This window comes from Dermacentor silvarum, chromosome 3, assembly GCF_013339745.2.
Source record: "Dermacentor silvarum isolate Dsil-2018 chromosome 3, BIME_Dsil_1.4, whole genome shotgun sequence".
Taxonomy (NCBI): Eukaryota; Metazoa; Arthropoda; class Arachnida; order Ixodida; family Ixodidae; genus Dermacentor; species Dermacentor silvarum.
Window position 1 is genome coordinate 222,752,965 of NC_051156.1, and position 18,774 is coordinate 222,771,738.

At 48.6% G+C, this 18,774-nt stretch overlaps 1 protein-coding gene across 1 annotated transcript in view; it reads left to right on the forward strand.

Annotated features, from left to right (window-relative positions):
• The first annotated feature begins 737 nt into the window (after nt 1–737).
• The window catches only part of LOC119445233 (zinc finger protein 879), a 74,042-nt gene continuing 56,005 nt past the window's right edge, over nt 738–18,774 (forward strand). Inside the window, 2 exon segments of the mRNA XM_049664370.1 lie at nt 738–854; nt 4,836–5,050. Coding sequence (XP_049520327.1) covers nt 827–854; nt 4,836–5,050 — 243 coding nt within the window. The 5' untranslated portion in view covers nt 738–826.

Here is an 18,774-nt window from a genome sequence, read left to right on the forward strand (position 1 = left end):
AAACGCGAAAAAAAAATGTTTAAGGTTAGCTCTGGTTACGGCCCGTTCATCTCACAATTAGCCTTTTCCAACACAGCTCGCGCTAATGCCGTTGTGATGGGAAACAATGCCGCGCGTATTATTCATTGGAATGGTACTATACACACGAACGGACATTTTTCTTTTGGTCGCACGGCATTCCGGATGGTGCGATCTCATCTGCCTGTTGGGATGTAGGATTTCTCGCAGGCGAACGCCAGAAAGCAAGGGACCCCATTTGAATCAGCGTTACAAGAGGTAATCTAGTAACGTTGATTTGAATCGCTGTGTTTTCTTTTCGACCGCTTCGAGCACGCGCACACCGCTTTTTGTCGAGTGAGGCCAGCATTTCCCTCGCGCTAGGGATTTAACGCAAACGCTCTCTGCGTCTGCAGGAAGCGGTTCGACATGTCGGAGCACTGCGTCGATTAGTGTTTTCGGCAAGCGTTCAAAAAACCGCGAATGGCACCTTATATATATATATATATATATATATATATATATATATATATATATATATATATAGTCAGGAGACGCCAAGTGGACGCCCGCACTCCGCATGAGCGTTGTAATTCACGCGCAGCAGCGTTGTTGCTCGACGGATTGCGCATAAATTGGCTACAAATTTATAAAGAGCGTCTGAGACGGCAATATCTATCTGCTTTTAGAGTCCTATGTAAACGTCAGCGCACAACATTGATCTTTTCTTTTCACGATGGCTGCGTTATTCCACTGTTTGGATTTTCATGGATGGAGGCGTTAGATTAGTAGCTCATGAATCACAGAAGACTGAAGTTACATCGTTGGAATGACCCTTAGACAACTCGGAGAGAACGGTAAACACTTCACTAAAGCTCTGTATAAGTAGCGCGGTACGCTCTATATCGCCGTTGATGCCGTGTGACAATGTGAACGGTCGCATTTCGATGGGCGCGAACAGCAGAAAACACGCATGTACTTAGATTTATGTGCACGTTAAAGAACCCCAGGTAGTCCAAATTATTCCGGCGTCCGCCACTACGGCCTGCCTCATAATCAGATGGTGGTTTTGGCACCTAAAAACCTGTAATGAAAAAAAAAAAGTGAACGGTCGTTAAACGCGTGTGAATCCACAAAGAGCCACAATCTGCAGAGTGTCCACAGCTTACGCTCTTGTGTCGGTACTGCTTATTGCGTTATTGCTCATGCTTCAACCCGCACGCCACTCGCCCAAGCACGCCATTTCGGAATAGACGCTGGCTCTTCTAATGACAGGGTGCCGGTAGGCAGTCACGTTAAAAAACGAGCTTCGTAACTGGCTGCTCGCCTATGTACTTTTGCGATTAATTATCTTCTTAGAGACCAGCAGGTTATCAACGAGGTTTACACTGCAATTCTGATGGCGCCGGGCTGGTGACGAAAGTGACGAGCATGTTGTGGCTTTATATTTACGCCTGTTTTGTACGTACGATCATCTCGTTTAAGTGCATTTTTATTTATTTATCTTGGTTCTGTTCGTGGCTGTACGGCTGTATCGAACTGCCGAGCGGGCCGCGGGGTAGGCGATGTACCTGGTGGCGAGGCAGTGATGCACGGACGCATGGTGCGCTTTTGTTTGTGCGGAGCAAGACGGTTACAAGCGAAACAGAATGATTATCCTTAGCTAATGAAGGCGCACTGCAAGTCGTTCCAAATCATGTGGAGGCAGCTCGAACGAAAGATTACTTGCTGTAAAAGGTACAAAGTAAGAGTGCACGGGTGTCGAAAGGAGCCGAACACGATCGTGTAGCGGCCCGCACAGAAGAGGATGCAGCGGTCACGATCACTTCACGAAACTAGCGACAACTGTGTTCCTCCATCGCGTTACCATATGTGCCTTTCTCAAACACGAGGTCATTATTGTACGCGTACAGTAATGTATACCGCACAATGTACTGTACAGTAAAATGCAAAGTGACGAATGACAGCGTTCGCCACTTTGCCATACCGCCTTGCAGGCCGAGGCCTTACGACGCCCTCGAAAAGGCTGTGCTCAATTACTACGGTGCCATGTGTGTATACCACATCCTTCTCAATTGCATTACTTGACGTGGAAGGATATAAATGTCCCTGCCATCCCGAGCAGCGGCAAAAGTTACTGAGTCTCAAGCTCCCTTCACGGCTTGCTCACCTACCACGATGCTACACTGTCCTCTGCCGTGTAGCCAACCCACCTCTCGGGCAATATACATTTGACAGGGAATTTTCGGCATCGTGTTGAACATTCCATTATAGTGCTCCCCACGAGCTAACTTCGGCGAACCAGCAACAATGGCCTCAGATACCTGTCGTCGACTGCAGCTCAGCTATATCACTCGGCACCTTGAACCATTCTTTCTACTATGTGCGAACTACGGAGCTTTCTGCATCGCACGCTCACCAGATGCGCCCGCTTCGCTGCTGACGCCTGCGCAGCCTCGTTATATCACGCCTGTCTTTAACATTGAGCTGCCGCCTTACTGAGACATGTCGGCACAGTCGTGTTCACTGTATGTGCAACCATTGCTTGACAGCTCCTTTTACCCTGCTTCGACTGCAGAGCATCGCACGTCTACTAGCTTATTTCTCGGTGGCCTGCTAGACGTCCGGTCTCTACAACCCCTATCGGTGCCTGCCTCGTCAGACCAGGCGTTGCATTCCTGACAATGCGCAACACTATCGTTGTCTTCGGACGTGCGCAAGCCACTTCACGGCAGGTCCATGTGCTCCAGCGTGGCAAGAGACGCATGGCGCCCCACTGGGCAGCAAGACAACAGACGCTTTTCGCGGCTTCGCCGCTTGTTCCTTCCTCAGCTTGTACTGTGCCAGGTGAAGGGGAAATGGTCAATGTTCACGCGTCTACAACTGCAACAACACTGTGCACTGCATACGTTCGGGTTGGAACGACGCCTTCGTAGCACACCTTAACCACCTCCTCGAATCCCAACCGCCAAGTACTCCCAACTATTTTGTTCGACACGCGTCAGCATCAAAAGACGACCGACTAGATGCGCGAACGGTTTCTGGCTGGCTTCTTGGGAATAGTCTTCTGGGATGCACCGTCAGCGCCCACTCCGTCAAGAGACTTGTTCGTGGGTCCCCGCGCGCCTCTGTTGTGCACGCCATGCGCAGACACGTGCCACGTGCCAGAAGTGCCACGGCACGGGAGACGCGTCGGTACAGCTTCGTGGTATTCGGGGTCTTCCCAGCCCTCGGGAGGGGTGGCTGCACGCTCTCATCGTGGCGGCATCAGCAGCAGCAGCACAGCCCCGCTGCCTGAAGCTGGCTGCTCGTGTTGAGGCAGCAAGAGCAAAAGCAGCGATGACGACGCCGGGCGCGTGGGGAGCGCAGGCGGGCATCGATCGTCGCAAGCAAGAGCATACACGGTGTGCTTGTTTTTGAGAGGCGCCCTCGCGAAAGGGTGACTCCGCGCGCGCCGGGGGAACCCCTTCGATTTGGGGAGAGGGAGCATGCAAATGGGGCTCGCAGCAAAACACGCACAAGGCACAAACAACGCGCGCCCGCCCGCGCACACAAAGGGGCAAAATGAGGGGCGCGTGGTTGCGTCATCGGCGCCGCGCGGGGCGGCGTTCCCTTGGAACCTGGCATCGGCGCTGCTCAGGCCGAGCGGCTAGTGCGGCGAGAGCAGCAGCAGCAGCAGCCGGCAGCGGGATGAGCCGTGTAGCGACGCGCGCCGTTTGACCGGTCGGCGACCGCACTGGCCACGTGCGGGTTCGTGGAGTCGCCGGCATGCCTGGGCGCGTCCCAGGCTCCGGGATCGGCGTGCGCGACGCCCGTCATCTCGCTGCAGAAGCTCAAGTCGTTCCTGTCGGGTCAGAAGGGCTGGCCGCAGATCCAGGCCGAGAACCACACACATCGCTCCCATGGTGAGATGTCGCCGCCGAGGCGATACCCGTAAGGTAGACCTTGACCCGTGACTCCGTTCACCTGGTCGCCTTTGGCCCCGTCTTCGTTGAGTGGGAGTCCGTAACTTCGGGCGTCCAAGACGCCTATCATGCAGACTAGGCTTCACGTCGCACTACGGCAGAGGCAACGGGCCGCACTGGCAGTGGTCATGCGTGAAATCTTTAGTAAAGGCACATGGGTCTTCCACTACCTAGGCGGTGACGTAGTGGTCCCTCTTGCTTACTATGGCGCTTTCGAATTCTCTGGGAACGCTGCTTGCCGAGATCCACTGAGAGAACCTTTTTGAAGCACGCACAATAAAAAGCCGGCTATCTGGTATAGGCGAAGCTTCTTATGGAGTGCGTGCGGAATATGACCGCTTCAATCATATCAGGGGTTCAGTGAATGTATGAGATAGCACTTCGTTCCTTCTGTTGCTCCTGTGGTGAATTCGAGGCAGTCGTCAGTAGATTGGCTACATGCGCGTGCTAATCCACCAAATCGCTAATAAAGGATGTCGTAAAGTAGTGCTGTTAGCTTTAAAAGGGGTTCTAAAATTGTTTGAAAAGACCCAAAGCGCTTGCGATCTCAACTCTACGGATACTATATATCGCGTCGGTGGTGAATGACGGACGATGCTGGTGAAGCTCCTAGGGGAAGCCTGTGGATTAGTTGAACGGTGTCTTCTCTTGCCTTTAGCCTATAGTATGTTGAGGGCATGAGGGATTGTGATTGCCTGCAACTTCTGGGAGAACGTTTAGCACTGAACTCGCGAGCTATTAGTTTTTTGCCGAAGAGTGACGGCCTGGGGTCACGGTGACTGCCTGTCTGTTCTGGATTCGGCCTAGGTCGCAGCGTTGTCTTCCAAGGGCTGACCTGCTCTGACCATGCAGCGCTCTCTTTGACCTTTTCAGGCGCGAGCTTGGAGGAAGGCGACCTGCTGCCCATGTACGGCGGTGGCGGCGGCCGGCCGTCAAGCAGCGGCTCGTCGTCTTCGGCCGGCACGCCCAGTCCTATGTTGGCCGCGCCGCAGCCGCTCAAGGCGGCCAACGGCGCGGCCACTGCCACTACTGCACCCCATGGCCACCCGACGCAGCCCAGGAAGTACCAGTGCAAGATGTGCCCACAGGTCAGTACGCGCCTTCCCGTTCGGCGCCGCCGTACTTTTTGCACAGACCCGCCCACCGCTGTGTAGAGCGCTGGAGAAGCGAGCTCTGGTGCATGCGGGCCATGCCTGGTGGCCGCTGTATGCTTGGGCCGCGACCGACCGACCACCAGCTGCATACACGGCCATGCAGACTGCGCATGTTGATTATCGCGATTGGCGACGCTTAATCAGCGCCTTCATTTTGCGAAATTGCCGTTGGCGTGCTCCACACAACAGAGCAGGTCCTCACTATAGGTAGTAATTCGCGCAGTTTATAATACAGGAGGTCGCAGTAAACTTGGCCTGGACTGCAGGTCTACACTATAGAACTTGTTATATATCCTGTTATGGGCGAAAAGACGAGAGTTGCGAAAAATGGTTCTGACTGGCGATGGTGGGAACATGGAGTAGAAAATTTGGAGAATGCTTACGCTTCGCCTTTAAGAGTGGAACGCGATAGCATTCAACGATCCCTGACTGCTTCTCATGCTTTCCGGTAACTGCAGCTTATGCAACGGTAATGTTTACCGGGGAAACGCTGCACGAAGGCGAGCTTTCTGGTAGAAACGCGACCTCTTGCGTGGGCCGATCTTCTGTTATTGTTTCGAACTTTTAATATTTCAGTCTGAGGAGATTTAACATAAAAGACGCGCGCTGTCGGTGTTTTGTTTCATGACATTTGTTTGTGGGCCTTCTCAAAATTCCGAGGAATAACTTTGCAAAGAATCTAAGGGAAAGTATGAGCAACTTTAGTGATAGAAGAAGAACATTAGTGCAATATAGAATATCTACACGTCAATTTTCGCTCACGGGATGGCTACGGCGCCGACGCCGACACCGGATTTTCTGCGACACGGGGCCCTTAACGCTCTCGCGTTAAAGGGACCGATGTGCTATACAAAGCCGCCTGTCAAAGCCCGTGCTGCGCAAGGCGGTGCTCAGACCGAAGTCGTATCGGACGCTTCGTTCGTAAGTGTCTCAATGAATGGCGATTCTTGAGCAACTGTCAATTTTTCTTTAATTCTTGCCAAAGGCGCATGGGAGGGCTTCAAGTCAAAGACAGGCTGCTCAGTTCAGGAGGCTGCTTTTGTGCATGTCGGAGTTGCTATAAGGTATAGCTTGCTCAATTCACTTCCCTGCCCTTGTACGCGCGGGCACATTTGCTCCATTTCGCGGGCTGTTTGTGCGGAAGCTTCAGGTTTTTTTTTTTTTTTTTTCAGCCTTTACGTCCCCGGGATACACGCGACACGCAAAAATTATCATAGCCGCCAAACCTGACTTGTATGATATTTTCTTGCATTTAAAAGGACGAGTGAAATTACAGTGGATGTTGTGAGCAAACATTTATTCAGGCGATTGTGCTCATCAATGCACGGAAATAGAAAAAAAAAGAAAGCCATCAAACTTACGGTTCTTTATGGTATCAGCAACAACAGATATCGAAATCCTATAGTTTTATTCCTAGACCTTCTAGAGCAGACAAAATTATCATTATAACCTCAAATATTCGTAAAATTGTTAGTTCGGCATCGCGTGTTTCGTAAAATTCGTGTTAAAAAAAGAAAGCCGTATTTTAACTGTCTTGCTCAGTGTGCCAAAGTTCTCCGCTGTATATGGAAAAGCGAAGCAAGTGGCCTAAATGCTTCTTATTTCTGCTGTTCAAGTACATGGTAACGCAGAAATGTTTTTCTCATTACGCAAGCGCTGAACCGACTTAAATGAAATGGAAACGCAGCAGTTGTGAGTTTGCGCACCATCCATTGTCGTCGTCTTTGTTCCCGTCCTCGTCATTAAGTACACAGCGCAAAAAGAAACTATGAACAGCCACCAACTAGCGCACTTCACCGCTCTTTTGAACTGCATTAAGAGAAAGCGCTAGATTTTAGCAGTACTGTCGGAAGCAGATATTTGTTTCATCAAACTTTTTATTGAGATTGAAGAAAATAAAGACATAAAACGAACCGTCGAGTTTAACTATATTTTCACGGCGTGAAAAGATATCGATATTCTGTGAATAGCGCCTGCTGTCGAACGCCTAAAGTGGTCATGTTGTTTCAGATAATTTATACTTCATGTAACATCGTTGTTTCCGCTGCATGATTTTTGCGACGGTCACATGGAAAAAATTCTTGATATTATCTGAAATCGCACTTTTTGTTTACTTTCCGATGCATCCTTTTTTCTGCCGTCCTCGAAGAAGCCACGAGACGTGTATAACGGCCGCCATGTGTAAACGCTGAGAACAAACACGTAGCGCAGCTGCTTATGAGGTTCGTTATGCTGAGAGCAGGTGTACGTAATGAGAAACTCGGCCGTGGTCGCCGCTCTGCCGAGTGGCACTGCGTAGATTATCTCTATTATCGCTGCATCATTGGTCTATCCTGGATCTCTTGCGCTTTTCCATTGGCCGCGCTCCCATCAACTCGAGCGTAGAGAGCCTACGTACGCGCGCGACTCCGACTACGGATGGGATCCCTGCTCTTGGGTGACGGGGCACGCTACGCTGCGCAAGAACAAAATGATAAAGGGCAAACAGCTTTAGGCTATCCGATTACACGGGAGAAAGCGCAACTCGCGACATATGGGCGCCAACTTAATCTACAAATATCGCAGAAGCACATCTATGTTTCTTGTCGGCTGATGAATGGCGAGGCGATGGTCCCTGTATCGTTGCTTCAGCAAACAGCTTGTTTTCGAATCGAGTCTATGAATGCAATCCTGGATCGTGCAGGAAGTGCAGTAAGGCTCTGTAACTAGAGCCGTTTTGACTTCACTTGCTGGAGTCAGCTCGCCGGTCACTGCAGCCGGTGGCCAGACGGTCTGAGCAAGGGCGCCCGGATATCGAGTCGAGTCGTTCAGTACACTTACAAGAAAAATATTTGTGCTCAAAAGGAAAGTCAATGGCGAGCTTTACGTGGTGCTTTTGAATTTGCCGTGCACACTTGAAAAAAAAAAGAAATTAAAAAAAAAAGAGGGATGTGTAAGTGAGATACATTGAACATCCTTCGTTAGTTGCAACTGTTTGATCTTTACACCGCGTCTAAAGACTTCACGTTGATTGGCACATGCGTAAGTCTGGTTAGATAAAGGTCGTTTTCCATGCGCAACGAGAAACAAATTAAGCAAGTTAACTGTAGTAAGCATATTAACCAATATGCGGCATAAGCAATATGCCGCATATTGCGCCATATTAAACGCAATCAGCGGCATACTGACAAATTATCTGTGAACGGATAAGGTAAATATGTAAATTAACACACCAAATGAACAAAGATGCATTGACCGAAAGCGTATAGGCGTGCGGAGTGGAGCTACCTTGATTTTAAACCAGTCTACGATTAAGATTTACATCATACGCCAAGTTTAAAAATACAGCCTTAACTGCTTCAAACAGAACCGGCAATATATTCTTCCCGTATGGAGAATCACGTTGAAGCTATCTTGAAAGGCGCCTTTCATTTTATAAAACCTAGTTCTCAACGAAATGTTTTAATTGCGTCGTGTGAAACCACTCGGCGCTGCGGCAGCTGGCGTGTGTGGGTAAATAAATGGTTGGGATTATAATACACCTTTGCTCTCGATATTCTAGAAAATTCATGAACGAATGTTTCTTTTTTTCACTTTAACAAGACAATAAAACCTGACAATGCAAGTAAACCTGATAAATTCTTTAGTTTGAGGATTGTGCTCGCGTTTTAATAACATTTTTCCAGGAAGCGTAACGCGCATTCTCGCATATCTTTCTGGGACCCAAATACAGCTCGAGCACATACTCGCTTATCAATCAGTTTTCATTGCCTACTGGTATGTTGCGAACGCGAAAAGACAATTTCTTATTTGAACATGTCGGTGTAGGAAGCCGAAAACAACAGCTCCGTGTACGTGGACAAGGTAACAGTCTCCTCTCGCTTATTATCGTAAAAAACCGCGTTCCTTTGCTAAAAATAGAGCTGAAGATGCAACATCATGTGATGGGTTAACATGTTGATGCTTAATCCTGGATTTCCATGTCATGTACGGTATTCAAAATGCACTTCACCGGTGCTGTTCGTCGCCGGTGACCACAAAAGTGTCTCCGTCAAATTAGTGTCGATATTCTGGAAAACTGACTGCTTCAATTCAGTTCGTCATGCATTTGACGTCATATCTGGCGTGAATCTATATTGCATAATCGCTTTCGAGTAAACTTTGATGCCCGCCGCGGTAGCCCAGTAGCTATGACGTTGCGCTGCTGAGCTTGAGGTCGCGGGTTCAATCCCGGCCGCGGTGGCCGCATTTAAAGTGGGGGCGGAATGAAAAAAAAAAAAGAAAGACACGCTCGTTTACGGCGCATTGGGTGCACGTTAGAGAAGCCCAGGTGGTCCAAATTAATCCGGAGTCACCGCTGCGGCATGCCTCTTAATCACGTCGTGGTTTTGACAAGTAGCTTCAATACCCCAGAATTTCATTTCATAATGGGAATGTTTGACTACAATTGAAAGTAATGTGCAATACAAATTGATCAGAACCCAGAAATGGGCGAGTTGGTATGGAAGCACGGCTAATTCGGAGCGCGAACTATATATATATATATATATACTAGGACACAAGCTAAGGCACATCGCTGTGTCTTGTCTCTCCTCGTGCATTAGCCGTGCAATATAATGTACAAGGGCTCTCAGTGTACACGGGGTCTCAAGAGTATATATTGGAGTTACGGCGTCTCACATGGAAGACGCAAAAGCACACCGGTTCGTCTAAGAAGCGAAACGCGTAAGTGAACTCCTTCCGCCGGGGTGAGGCACACGCTTCACCTGTGGCAGTAAATTACCCTTCGTAATCACTCCAGTGGTCCTCTTGGTCGCGTTGAGTATGTGCGGAGCTGCACAAAGCGTTCAGCTGGCGCAACTGCTCGTCCCTTGTGACACGCGTGTTGTTTCCGTCGGCGTTTGATTTTCTTTGAGGCCGCGCCAGACTAGACTCGACGTTTTGTACTTGCGCGCTGCGCTGCAGCAGCGCCAAACGGCTCCGCAATTTCGTTTATACATTTGTTTCCTGCGCTGCGAGGGGCATCCGCAGTTAATTTGTGCAGCAGCAGCATAGCGTCGACTGGCTGTGACAGATAACTACCTGCATTCTTGCTGTCCGGGCAGTGCGTCTGCCGTCAAGGAAAGCTGTGCTTACAAAAAGTGTCACCTGGGAATGAAGAGCTCTTTGATCGTTATCATTGCTGACGAGCACAAGAAGGCCAGTGCTTGACAACTTTGGGAACTTACCAGATTCCTCGCGACGGGTGGTATTAAGATAGGTGCGTTAGACAATTGTTAAACGAGGCATACGGTGATCGAGAGAAGGCGACAGACATATTCGCGATCCAGCTGTCAAACGAAGCTTCCTTACACGCTTGATATCGCTCGGCCTTGAGCGTTTTGAAAACAGGCGCAAGCTTTCCACTCTAGCAAGGTTCTTTTATTGCTGTCTTAAACAACAGCACAAAAAATATTATGTGGAGAAAAACATGTGTGAATAACGTGCTGCGGGTACAAAGGATATGCATTTTACACGAGAAGAACGCTCGTTAAAAAAAAAGAAAAAAAAATGTAATTTATTACTGCATTTCTATGCGGTCACTTATAAAACCCTCGGAATTGGTGTGGCTACACCCTTCAACGCTCAACAACTTTGGTAGCGCAGCAGATAGCGAGCCATAAGCGAACGCGCGTTTTAAAATTCTCCCGTCGTCTGCTACCGCGCGTCGTCTGCTGTCACGCGCGCGCGGTTCGAGAGTTTTATAGATGCACACTCTCGTTACCGGGGGGTGGGGGCGCTGGCGAATTTTTTTTCGCGCCAGCCCTCTTTGTTCGAGCGGAGGAAGGAGGGCGGTGGACGCGTCGGAAAAAAAAATGGCTTTCGTCGAGCGACTGCGAGAAGAAATTTTCGTTTGTCACCACCGTCCCCGCGTCCGCCGCGAGTACCCTGTGAAAATGACACTGTGAACGGAGGCAGCTGCGAGCCGGAAGCGACGTGTGGCTATGCGAAGGTTGACGAGGGAGTTTGCACGCTCAACGGTGCTGCGGGCTCGGCCGGCCTGAAGGTGAGCCTGCACCGCGGCCGCCATTTTAGTTGTTGTGACGGGCGAGGGGGAAGAGAAAGCGAGAGGGGAGGATCACTTGGCGCGAAAGAAGAGGGGAAAGCGGTTCACTGCTCTCTTCCATGCACCACGGCGAAGCGCAGTCTTTGCTGAGCGTTGCTGCTTGCGCCGGCGGCGTGTGGTAGTTATGTCGCGCTTGCGGCGATCACTTCACCAGCTCTCGATCGTCGTCGTCATCGCGTCGGCGGGCTTGGCCAACACCACCTAGAGCTTGGCGTGCCGGCGCTTTCTCTGGGTTGGGACGCGTCTTGCCAAGCTACCGCACATTGTGGCGGTTGCAGCGTTCCCTTCTCGCTACATGGAAACCGGCAGATTGAGAGAGCGGAGTGTCACGTAACGCACATGTGGATCTACGATCCGCGCTCTTCCGTTTGAAAGGTGCTGGAAAATTGTCGTTCTGTCAGAATGATGCATGGGCGCCTCGATATCCGTTCAACGCGAGAGCCAGATTGATTCGTGGCGTCAGGTTCTGCGGTGCCACGTCTCTGCGGCCCGTGCTTCTAATGCGCCTGTGGACTGCGTTCGAGCTCCATTTTACGCTATGCTGTTGCACAGTGTGGCTGATTTCGAATAAACAAAGCGTATTACGCGAAGATCACGGTGTATTTACGCGTTGGAAATTATAAAAGCCGCAATATTAACCGACAATGACCTCATTATTCCTTACGTTGAAAAGCGAGAATAGTCTGAACGCAGGTGAGCAAGTCTCATTTATCTGCTTACTCTGTATCGAATCTGAAGATGTCAATGTTTTCGAATGAATGAAGATGTCAATCCAATCAACATTGGATGTTGATTAGGCTTTTGCACTGGTTGTTGTACTGTAAAAGCCTGAATACATAGCTGTGTGTTGCATACAAAGTACACTCTGTCGCTCACTCCATGCTTGATGAAATAACGGTGCACATACGAACTGTGGTGAAAGTTATATGCATGTTCATATATGTAATTCAAACGAGGGAAATTTTATTGGCTTTTCGGATAAGGAACAGCAGGTACACTGATACTGTGACACTTGCTCAAGGAACTGCATTCATTATTTCTTGAAACAGTTGGCTGGATTTATTCCTCAAGCTTATTGGGTTTTCGGTGTCCTATAATGTGGATCTACGATCTGCATATCGATCTGCAAATATCGATGAAGAACCAAAGATGCGCTGGAATAATATCAGGACGACTGACAAAACACCTAATACTTGATAAATGTTCGCCAGTTGCTCTGCACACGAGTATTAACCTTATGAGGGTCATGTCTACTACTTGTTAGATTTTTTAGATGAGCTAGGTAATGTTTAAATGTGCTGCACACCACCATTCAGGCGCGAGTAATTTACTAGAATTGGACGATATGGAACACACTTAAACAGAACAACGAGGTAAATGGAATGTGGGTACTGTTTTTTTTTTTTTTTTTTTGTTGGCCGCTAATAAGGACGGATGAGTTGACGATCACTTACTTCGTTAAAAGGGACTATCTTTTCTATTAACTTTATTTGACATAGCTAGATACATATTTTATTTATAGGGAAGGTACTAATGTCGACCTCAGTTAATGTGCTATAGCCTGTAACTCTGCACTGGGGAAGTGGAAAAGGGAAGTAAGGTAACAATGAATAAAACTAGTAGCAATGTAATGTAACAACAAGAAATCGTTCATTGTTTTGCTACTATTTAAACGGAATTAGTGGAGAAATGATCATGTGCCCCTTCATTTGTTACATTGCGTACGAAGCAGCAGCAATCCAATAGCCGCGCCAAAGGCAATGATAGAGATTCAACATCCGACTATTTCCCTGTTGAGGTGAACTCTTCTGTGGTCCTTGACTTTTCTTTTTCTCATCTTAGTGTGTGTCATCTGCTGCAGTGGTGGTTGGAACAATAAAATAGGAACTGTGCTAGTTTGTTATACTTGCTACAATAATCATCAAAAAGTCATTTATCACATCAAACTGGTATAACAAGCTACTTTTTGATGAAAGTCATGTGACAATGACCTGGACAGTAATGATACACATTGTACTGCACTATCAACGCAACCGGCAAAAGATTTAATGAAACTTCTGCAGTATTGCTCTGAACATGATCGCTGCTTGGTATTATTTGGCAACTTTACGTACTTATCCACGCATATTTTGCGCAAGATAGTTCGCGAAAATAAAAGCAGATAACCGTCTTCGTTTTTATTTGTTTCTCTTTCCCCCCCCCCTCTTTTTCTTTTTGCTCTGTCATAAACACCCTTCAATATCTTGAAATGTATAATTTTGTGTCCTTTGCTTATGTAAAAAATTTGACGTAAGTGTTTCTGTTTCCCATTTGAGTTGTGAGGCCGTGACCCTACTAAAGGGACACTAAATAGAAAAATGATTTTAGCTCTGTTAGTATATTACCTTTCCACAATACCAAGAAGCGAAAGGTTGGTGGCGCCGCCGCCGTGAAGTTGCCGCACCAACTCACTGTGACGTCATGGGTTTTTGACGCCGTTTGCTCAGGGCTAGTTAAATTTTGATGGGTAAAAAATGGACTACATCGTATTCTAAAAGAGCCAAACACTGAACTTGCGAATTTAAGAACTTTTACTGAACCACAATGGGCCGGAATGCGAAAACATGCTTTGCAATCCCTCACGTCACAGTGACGTAATGGCCCCGGGATTCCGGCGCGAAATTCAAGAATGAAACTTTTACCGTCAATTTCTCTTCTAGTAATCAACCTATTACTGCGAAATCAATGATAGTAAATTTCTTTAGCAATACTTTATCAATCTAAACGAAATTAATGTTTCTCTTTGGTGTCCCTTTAACAATGATAGCCGAGTAACACTTCATCCGACTACATTTGGGAGCTTTATTTTTAATGTACAAGTGGTGTAAATTGCACTACACCAACAGATATTGTAAGTCTTGGGCATTTATGTATCATATTATGCATTGAACGTACGACAGTTTAGGACATAGAGTAGATAATTGTCTTATGCAGTTTTCTGTAGACATGTTTCGTTCATACTAGAAATGGAACACAGCCTGTGATAAGGCAATAGGGATGATTGGCGCATTTTAAGCTGTTTAAGCTATAGCCTATCTACTAACTTAAAGCTCTATGATACATTTTTGTGTATGTATGCATGTAATAGCATAGGGATGATGATTATGCACTTTTGGAAAATTTTCATTTCTAAAGGTGCGAGATATTTGCTTGTACGATTCTGGTTATTTGGCCACTGCTGCACCACATGCTGTCATTTAGCGGTACTTTTGGTGGTTGTGTATACGAAGAACAGGTAGTCCTAGAACTTGCTTATCTACAATTATTGCCAAGGATAGACATGCCTTATCTCCAATTAACCTGTTATCACAGCCATTGAGTCAGTGGTATTGTCGCCGTAACTACAGCTTCAGAATTCAGGATTATTAAAGGGAAAAATGATATTTGTCTGCATGGGCTATCCATCTGACCAGAGAACATTGACAGTGGAATTTTTTCGTTTTCTGTTCCCAAATCAGCAATGTTTTGTACGCAGCCTTGAACAGCATTCTACTAACTTCTTAGGCGACTCAGGCAAATTGCACCATGCCCGTTTGAATCTCATGTTTAAATAAATATATTGCATAATATTTCTGTTATAACAATTTTAGTATTTCCACTCACGGGAGAGGGGAGTATAGTCTTTTTATATTATTTTTTTTATAACGCGCCTCCTTTGAAAAGACTGTTGTGAAAAACAATCTGCGATGACAATCATAAGCATGTCTGACTTTCTCCAGAAGAAGCTCGCCTTCCGGTTTCAAGTGCGACCTTGCCGTTGTGGTTGTTGCTAAGGAAGAACAGTGATGCTACTATACTGCGTTTCATGCCAATAGCATGCATGCAACGCTACGAAAGCTACGCAGGTAGTGCGTTCATAGATGTCTCACTGCGCGCGTTTCACGGTGCACTTTTGTGGTTGATCTGCGACGCTTCCTCTACGAAATAACTTCGTCAATAAATGGTTTTATCATTCTCCTCATATATCGCAACTAAGACTTGTTTACGCAAAGTTATGTCAACCCACGCAATACCTCTGTGCACTTGCTCTTCTAGTATGCTATAAGTATACGACGAACTACCGTATTTACTCGAAAATAGGTCGAACACGAATGTAGATCGACTCCTATAGATTGACCTCGCCGAAAAAGAAAATTATTCCAATATAGGTGGGCGCTCTTATATTTGTAGAACTTTGAACACCGTTATTTACCGTAAAGCTCGGCTGCTGAATCTCGCTAGTCGATTCCGCAAGCTGCATCCTCGTCGCAAGAGAAGTCGTCCTCATCGGAGGCATCCTCGGCACCTCAAATGACATCTGTGCCGTGGAGTGCGTTGCATATGCAGAATTTGTTAAAGACAGTCTGGATAATCTCCAGATTGTCCTTTACGGCGGGCACGACGGATAAACTCCGTCCGCCGCTATTTCGCTTATTAGTACGCTAATTAACTAAGATTAGTAAGTAACGTTTTAATTACAGTTCTAACGCCAAAATCGCAACATAATCATCGTGTAACGATTATTACGTTAGCAGATATCCAAGCCAAATATGAAGATATATTGCACCCGCTTCAGTGGCAGTAAGAGGCGAAGATACTGCATTGGCATTAATGGCAGCTAAAATATGTATACAAGTGTCTTCGTACAGTTGCCTAGAAATCGCAGAGTGGTTTCCAGCATGACTTTGCGTTACGCAGGCACCTGTTTTCTCTTAGCAGGCTTTCTTTAAAGCAAAATGTTCTTTGGTAGTGCTCCCGTGCTACTGAAACGATATCGACGAAATCTAAAGCCCACTTGTCAAGCAAGCGCAGTGCTTTGTGTTTTGTCTACTTATATATTTCTGTGTTCTGTCTCTTTCGATATGATCTGTGTTCGCTTACTACCGCTTTTCACGATGGCTGGCGTGAAAGTCTTTCGTGCATATTATTATTATGATTGTTTTATGATTCTGTGCTAAGAAATTGATGCATTAAATCAGCGGAAACGTGACAAAATGCCGCAGGTAATTGCGGCAATGCCGATCTTAGACATCGTTTCGCCATTTCGAGCTCCGAAAAACCGCGCGTCCGACGATGGACGCGTCTTTCGGAACTTCTTGGCCGTCTTGCTTGTCGTCCGAGTTTCCTTTCAGTGGATCTCCCTGCATTTGGCAGGTAAGCGGTGAATTCTCACAACACTAACATAACGGAAGGGGTCGCGAACTCTTCTTACTCCGCCAAAAAGTAAAAAAAAAGAAAATAATAAAAAAAAAAGCTTTTTCACTTATTGCCGTCGCGCGACGCTTGCTTTGAGCTTTGTTGCGCCGCCCTCTGCTGGGCCTTCTGCCGGTATTCGCGTCGCTGGTTGACTGCTTGACGACTTCACTCCTCCTTGCGACTACGCGGCGCCAAAGTTCAGCTTGCCCAGTTCGGACTATATGTCGTCTGTCCAGAGATCGGTTCATTGCTATCGGTGTATCGAGTCCGCTACGGCTTCCAGTCTGCATGCGCGCTGAGCCGCGTCGACAGCCCGCGTCATTTGGACACCTATGGTGACCACTGCAAAGCTTGCTGCAGCTGCGCGGGCCACGAGGGCCGTTGTTACCTGTAACTGTCAGCCTGGCGAAGAAAGAGAATCGGGTTTCTCTAGGATTGGGGGCAGCAGCGCGGCAGCAGCTGCAATTGGGTGCCTTGGTTGACGGGCTGCCTCCCCCTGTTTTGCAGATGTTTGACGCCAAGGCAGAGTTGCAGCTGCACGCGCAGAGCCACCTGCGGGAGGCCAAGCCGTACCGGTGCGCGCAGTGTAGCAAGGCGTTTGCCAACGCGTCCTACCTGTCCCAGCACGCCCGCATCCACTCGGGCGTGAAGCCGTACCGCTGCGACCTGTGCGAGCGCAAGTTCACCCAGCTGTCGCACCTGCAACAGCACGTGCGCACGCACACCGGCGACAAGCCGTACCTGTGCCGGCACCCGGGCTGCGACAAGGCCTTCTCGCAGCTGTCCAACCTCCAGTCGCACTCGCGCTGCCACCAGGCGGACAAGCCCTTCAAGTGCCACTCCTGCTACAAGTGCTTCGCGCACGAGGACGCCCTCCTGGAGCACATCCCGCGCCACCGGGACTCCAAGCACCTCAAGACTCACATCTGCCCCCGGTGCGGGAAAAGCTACACGCAGGAGACGTACCTGCTCAGGCACATGCAGAGGCACGCGCACCCACCGCAGCCCGCTCCGCCGTCCGCCCTGGCACCGCCCCCTCCTCCCCCTGCGCCCCCCGCGACGCTGACGTGGCCCGAGGGCGAGTCGAGGTTGCCGCACCCGCCTCTGCAGCAGCAGCCGCAGCAGGGTGCGAACGCCGCCCTGGCCTACTGCAGCGCCCCACCGGTGTCGTCATCAGCACAGCCCCAGTACGAGCCCAAGAACGCCGCCAGCCAGCTCATCTCGCTACACCAGATCCGGAACTTCGCCTCCATGCCCCCCGCCTCCCACGCCTGACAGGGCTCCGGCGGCATCTCGCTGCTCGAGGCCTCCGACCGGCACGTCGCCCTGGATGCCTTCGAACGGTGCTCGCTCGGTGATCTGCGAGCTGGATGCGACCGCATGGTCCGCTCGACCTGTGGCGAAGTGAGTGTCTGCGCGCCGGTTGATGCGAACTTTGGAACGGCGCCATCGCAGCTTAGAAGAGCGACTTTCGCTGGTATTCGCTGATCCTAGCTCACGCGCGCAAGGGCTACGTATGGCTGGAGGACTTCGCGCGGCAAGTGTCCGCGGCGTACTGGTGATCCGCGTCGGCAAGCCGCCGGAGAGGTAGTATATCCCAGCAGGTGCGCAGGTATTGCGGGACTCGTGGACGTGGGCTTCCAGTTGGTCACGCGACCATCATAGCTTTTGTCAGTCAACTTTGTGAAAGCGCTCAAGCATTGTGAAGGCGCTCAAGCGTTGTGAACTGCCATCCTCAGAAGCGGAAAATGTGTTTGGTTGGGACTTTTGCCCGAATTTTTCTTTCTAAACTGGCTGGATGAGACAGTGTGGCTTGGGTGCTTCCTTCCTCTGCAAGCATTCTTCATAGCACTGCAGCAATCGTCAATCTCTGTTCAAGGCACTGTGCTACGCTGGTCGCAGGGTTCTGTTCCCGCACTTTGGCACCAAAATAATGAAAATGAAGTTGCACGTGTAGTGAGATTTCAACTCGAGAACTGTGTAGGCTAATTGTTGATCTAATCAACTGTTTAGAAGCCAACCCCTCTTGTAAAGCTTCTCCCATTTCGTTTGTTTGGTGGCTTTGGGAACTGGCACAGCATACAGAAGTACTCTTTCTTAACCTGCATGAACAAAGCATTTGCAAGCAGAGAGTGTAGCTGCTCTTGAGCATCACCAAATACCTGTGACCATAGCGCATGCTGGCACAGCTACTCACATTGGCTCATTTGGGAAGAACAATTGCAGGAACTGCATTTGTATAATGCAATGGATTAGGCACATCAAATTAACTTTTCTGGTCTAGGTTGGCACAGAAACTGATGGGGTACTAGCAGCAGTAAACACCAAAAAGAATTGGAAAGACACTGCTTAGCTACGA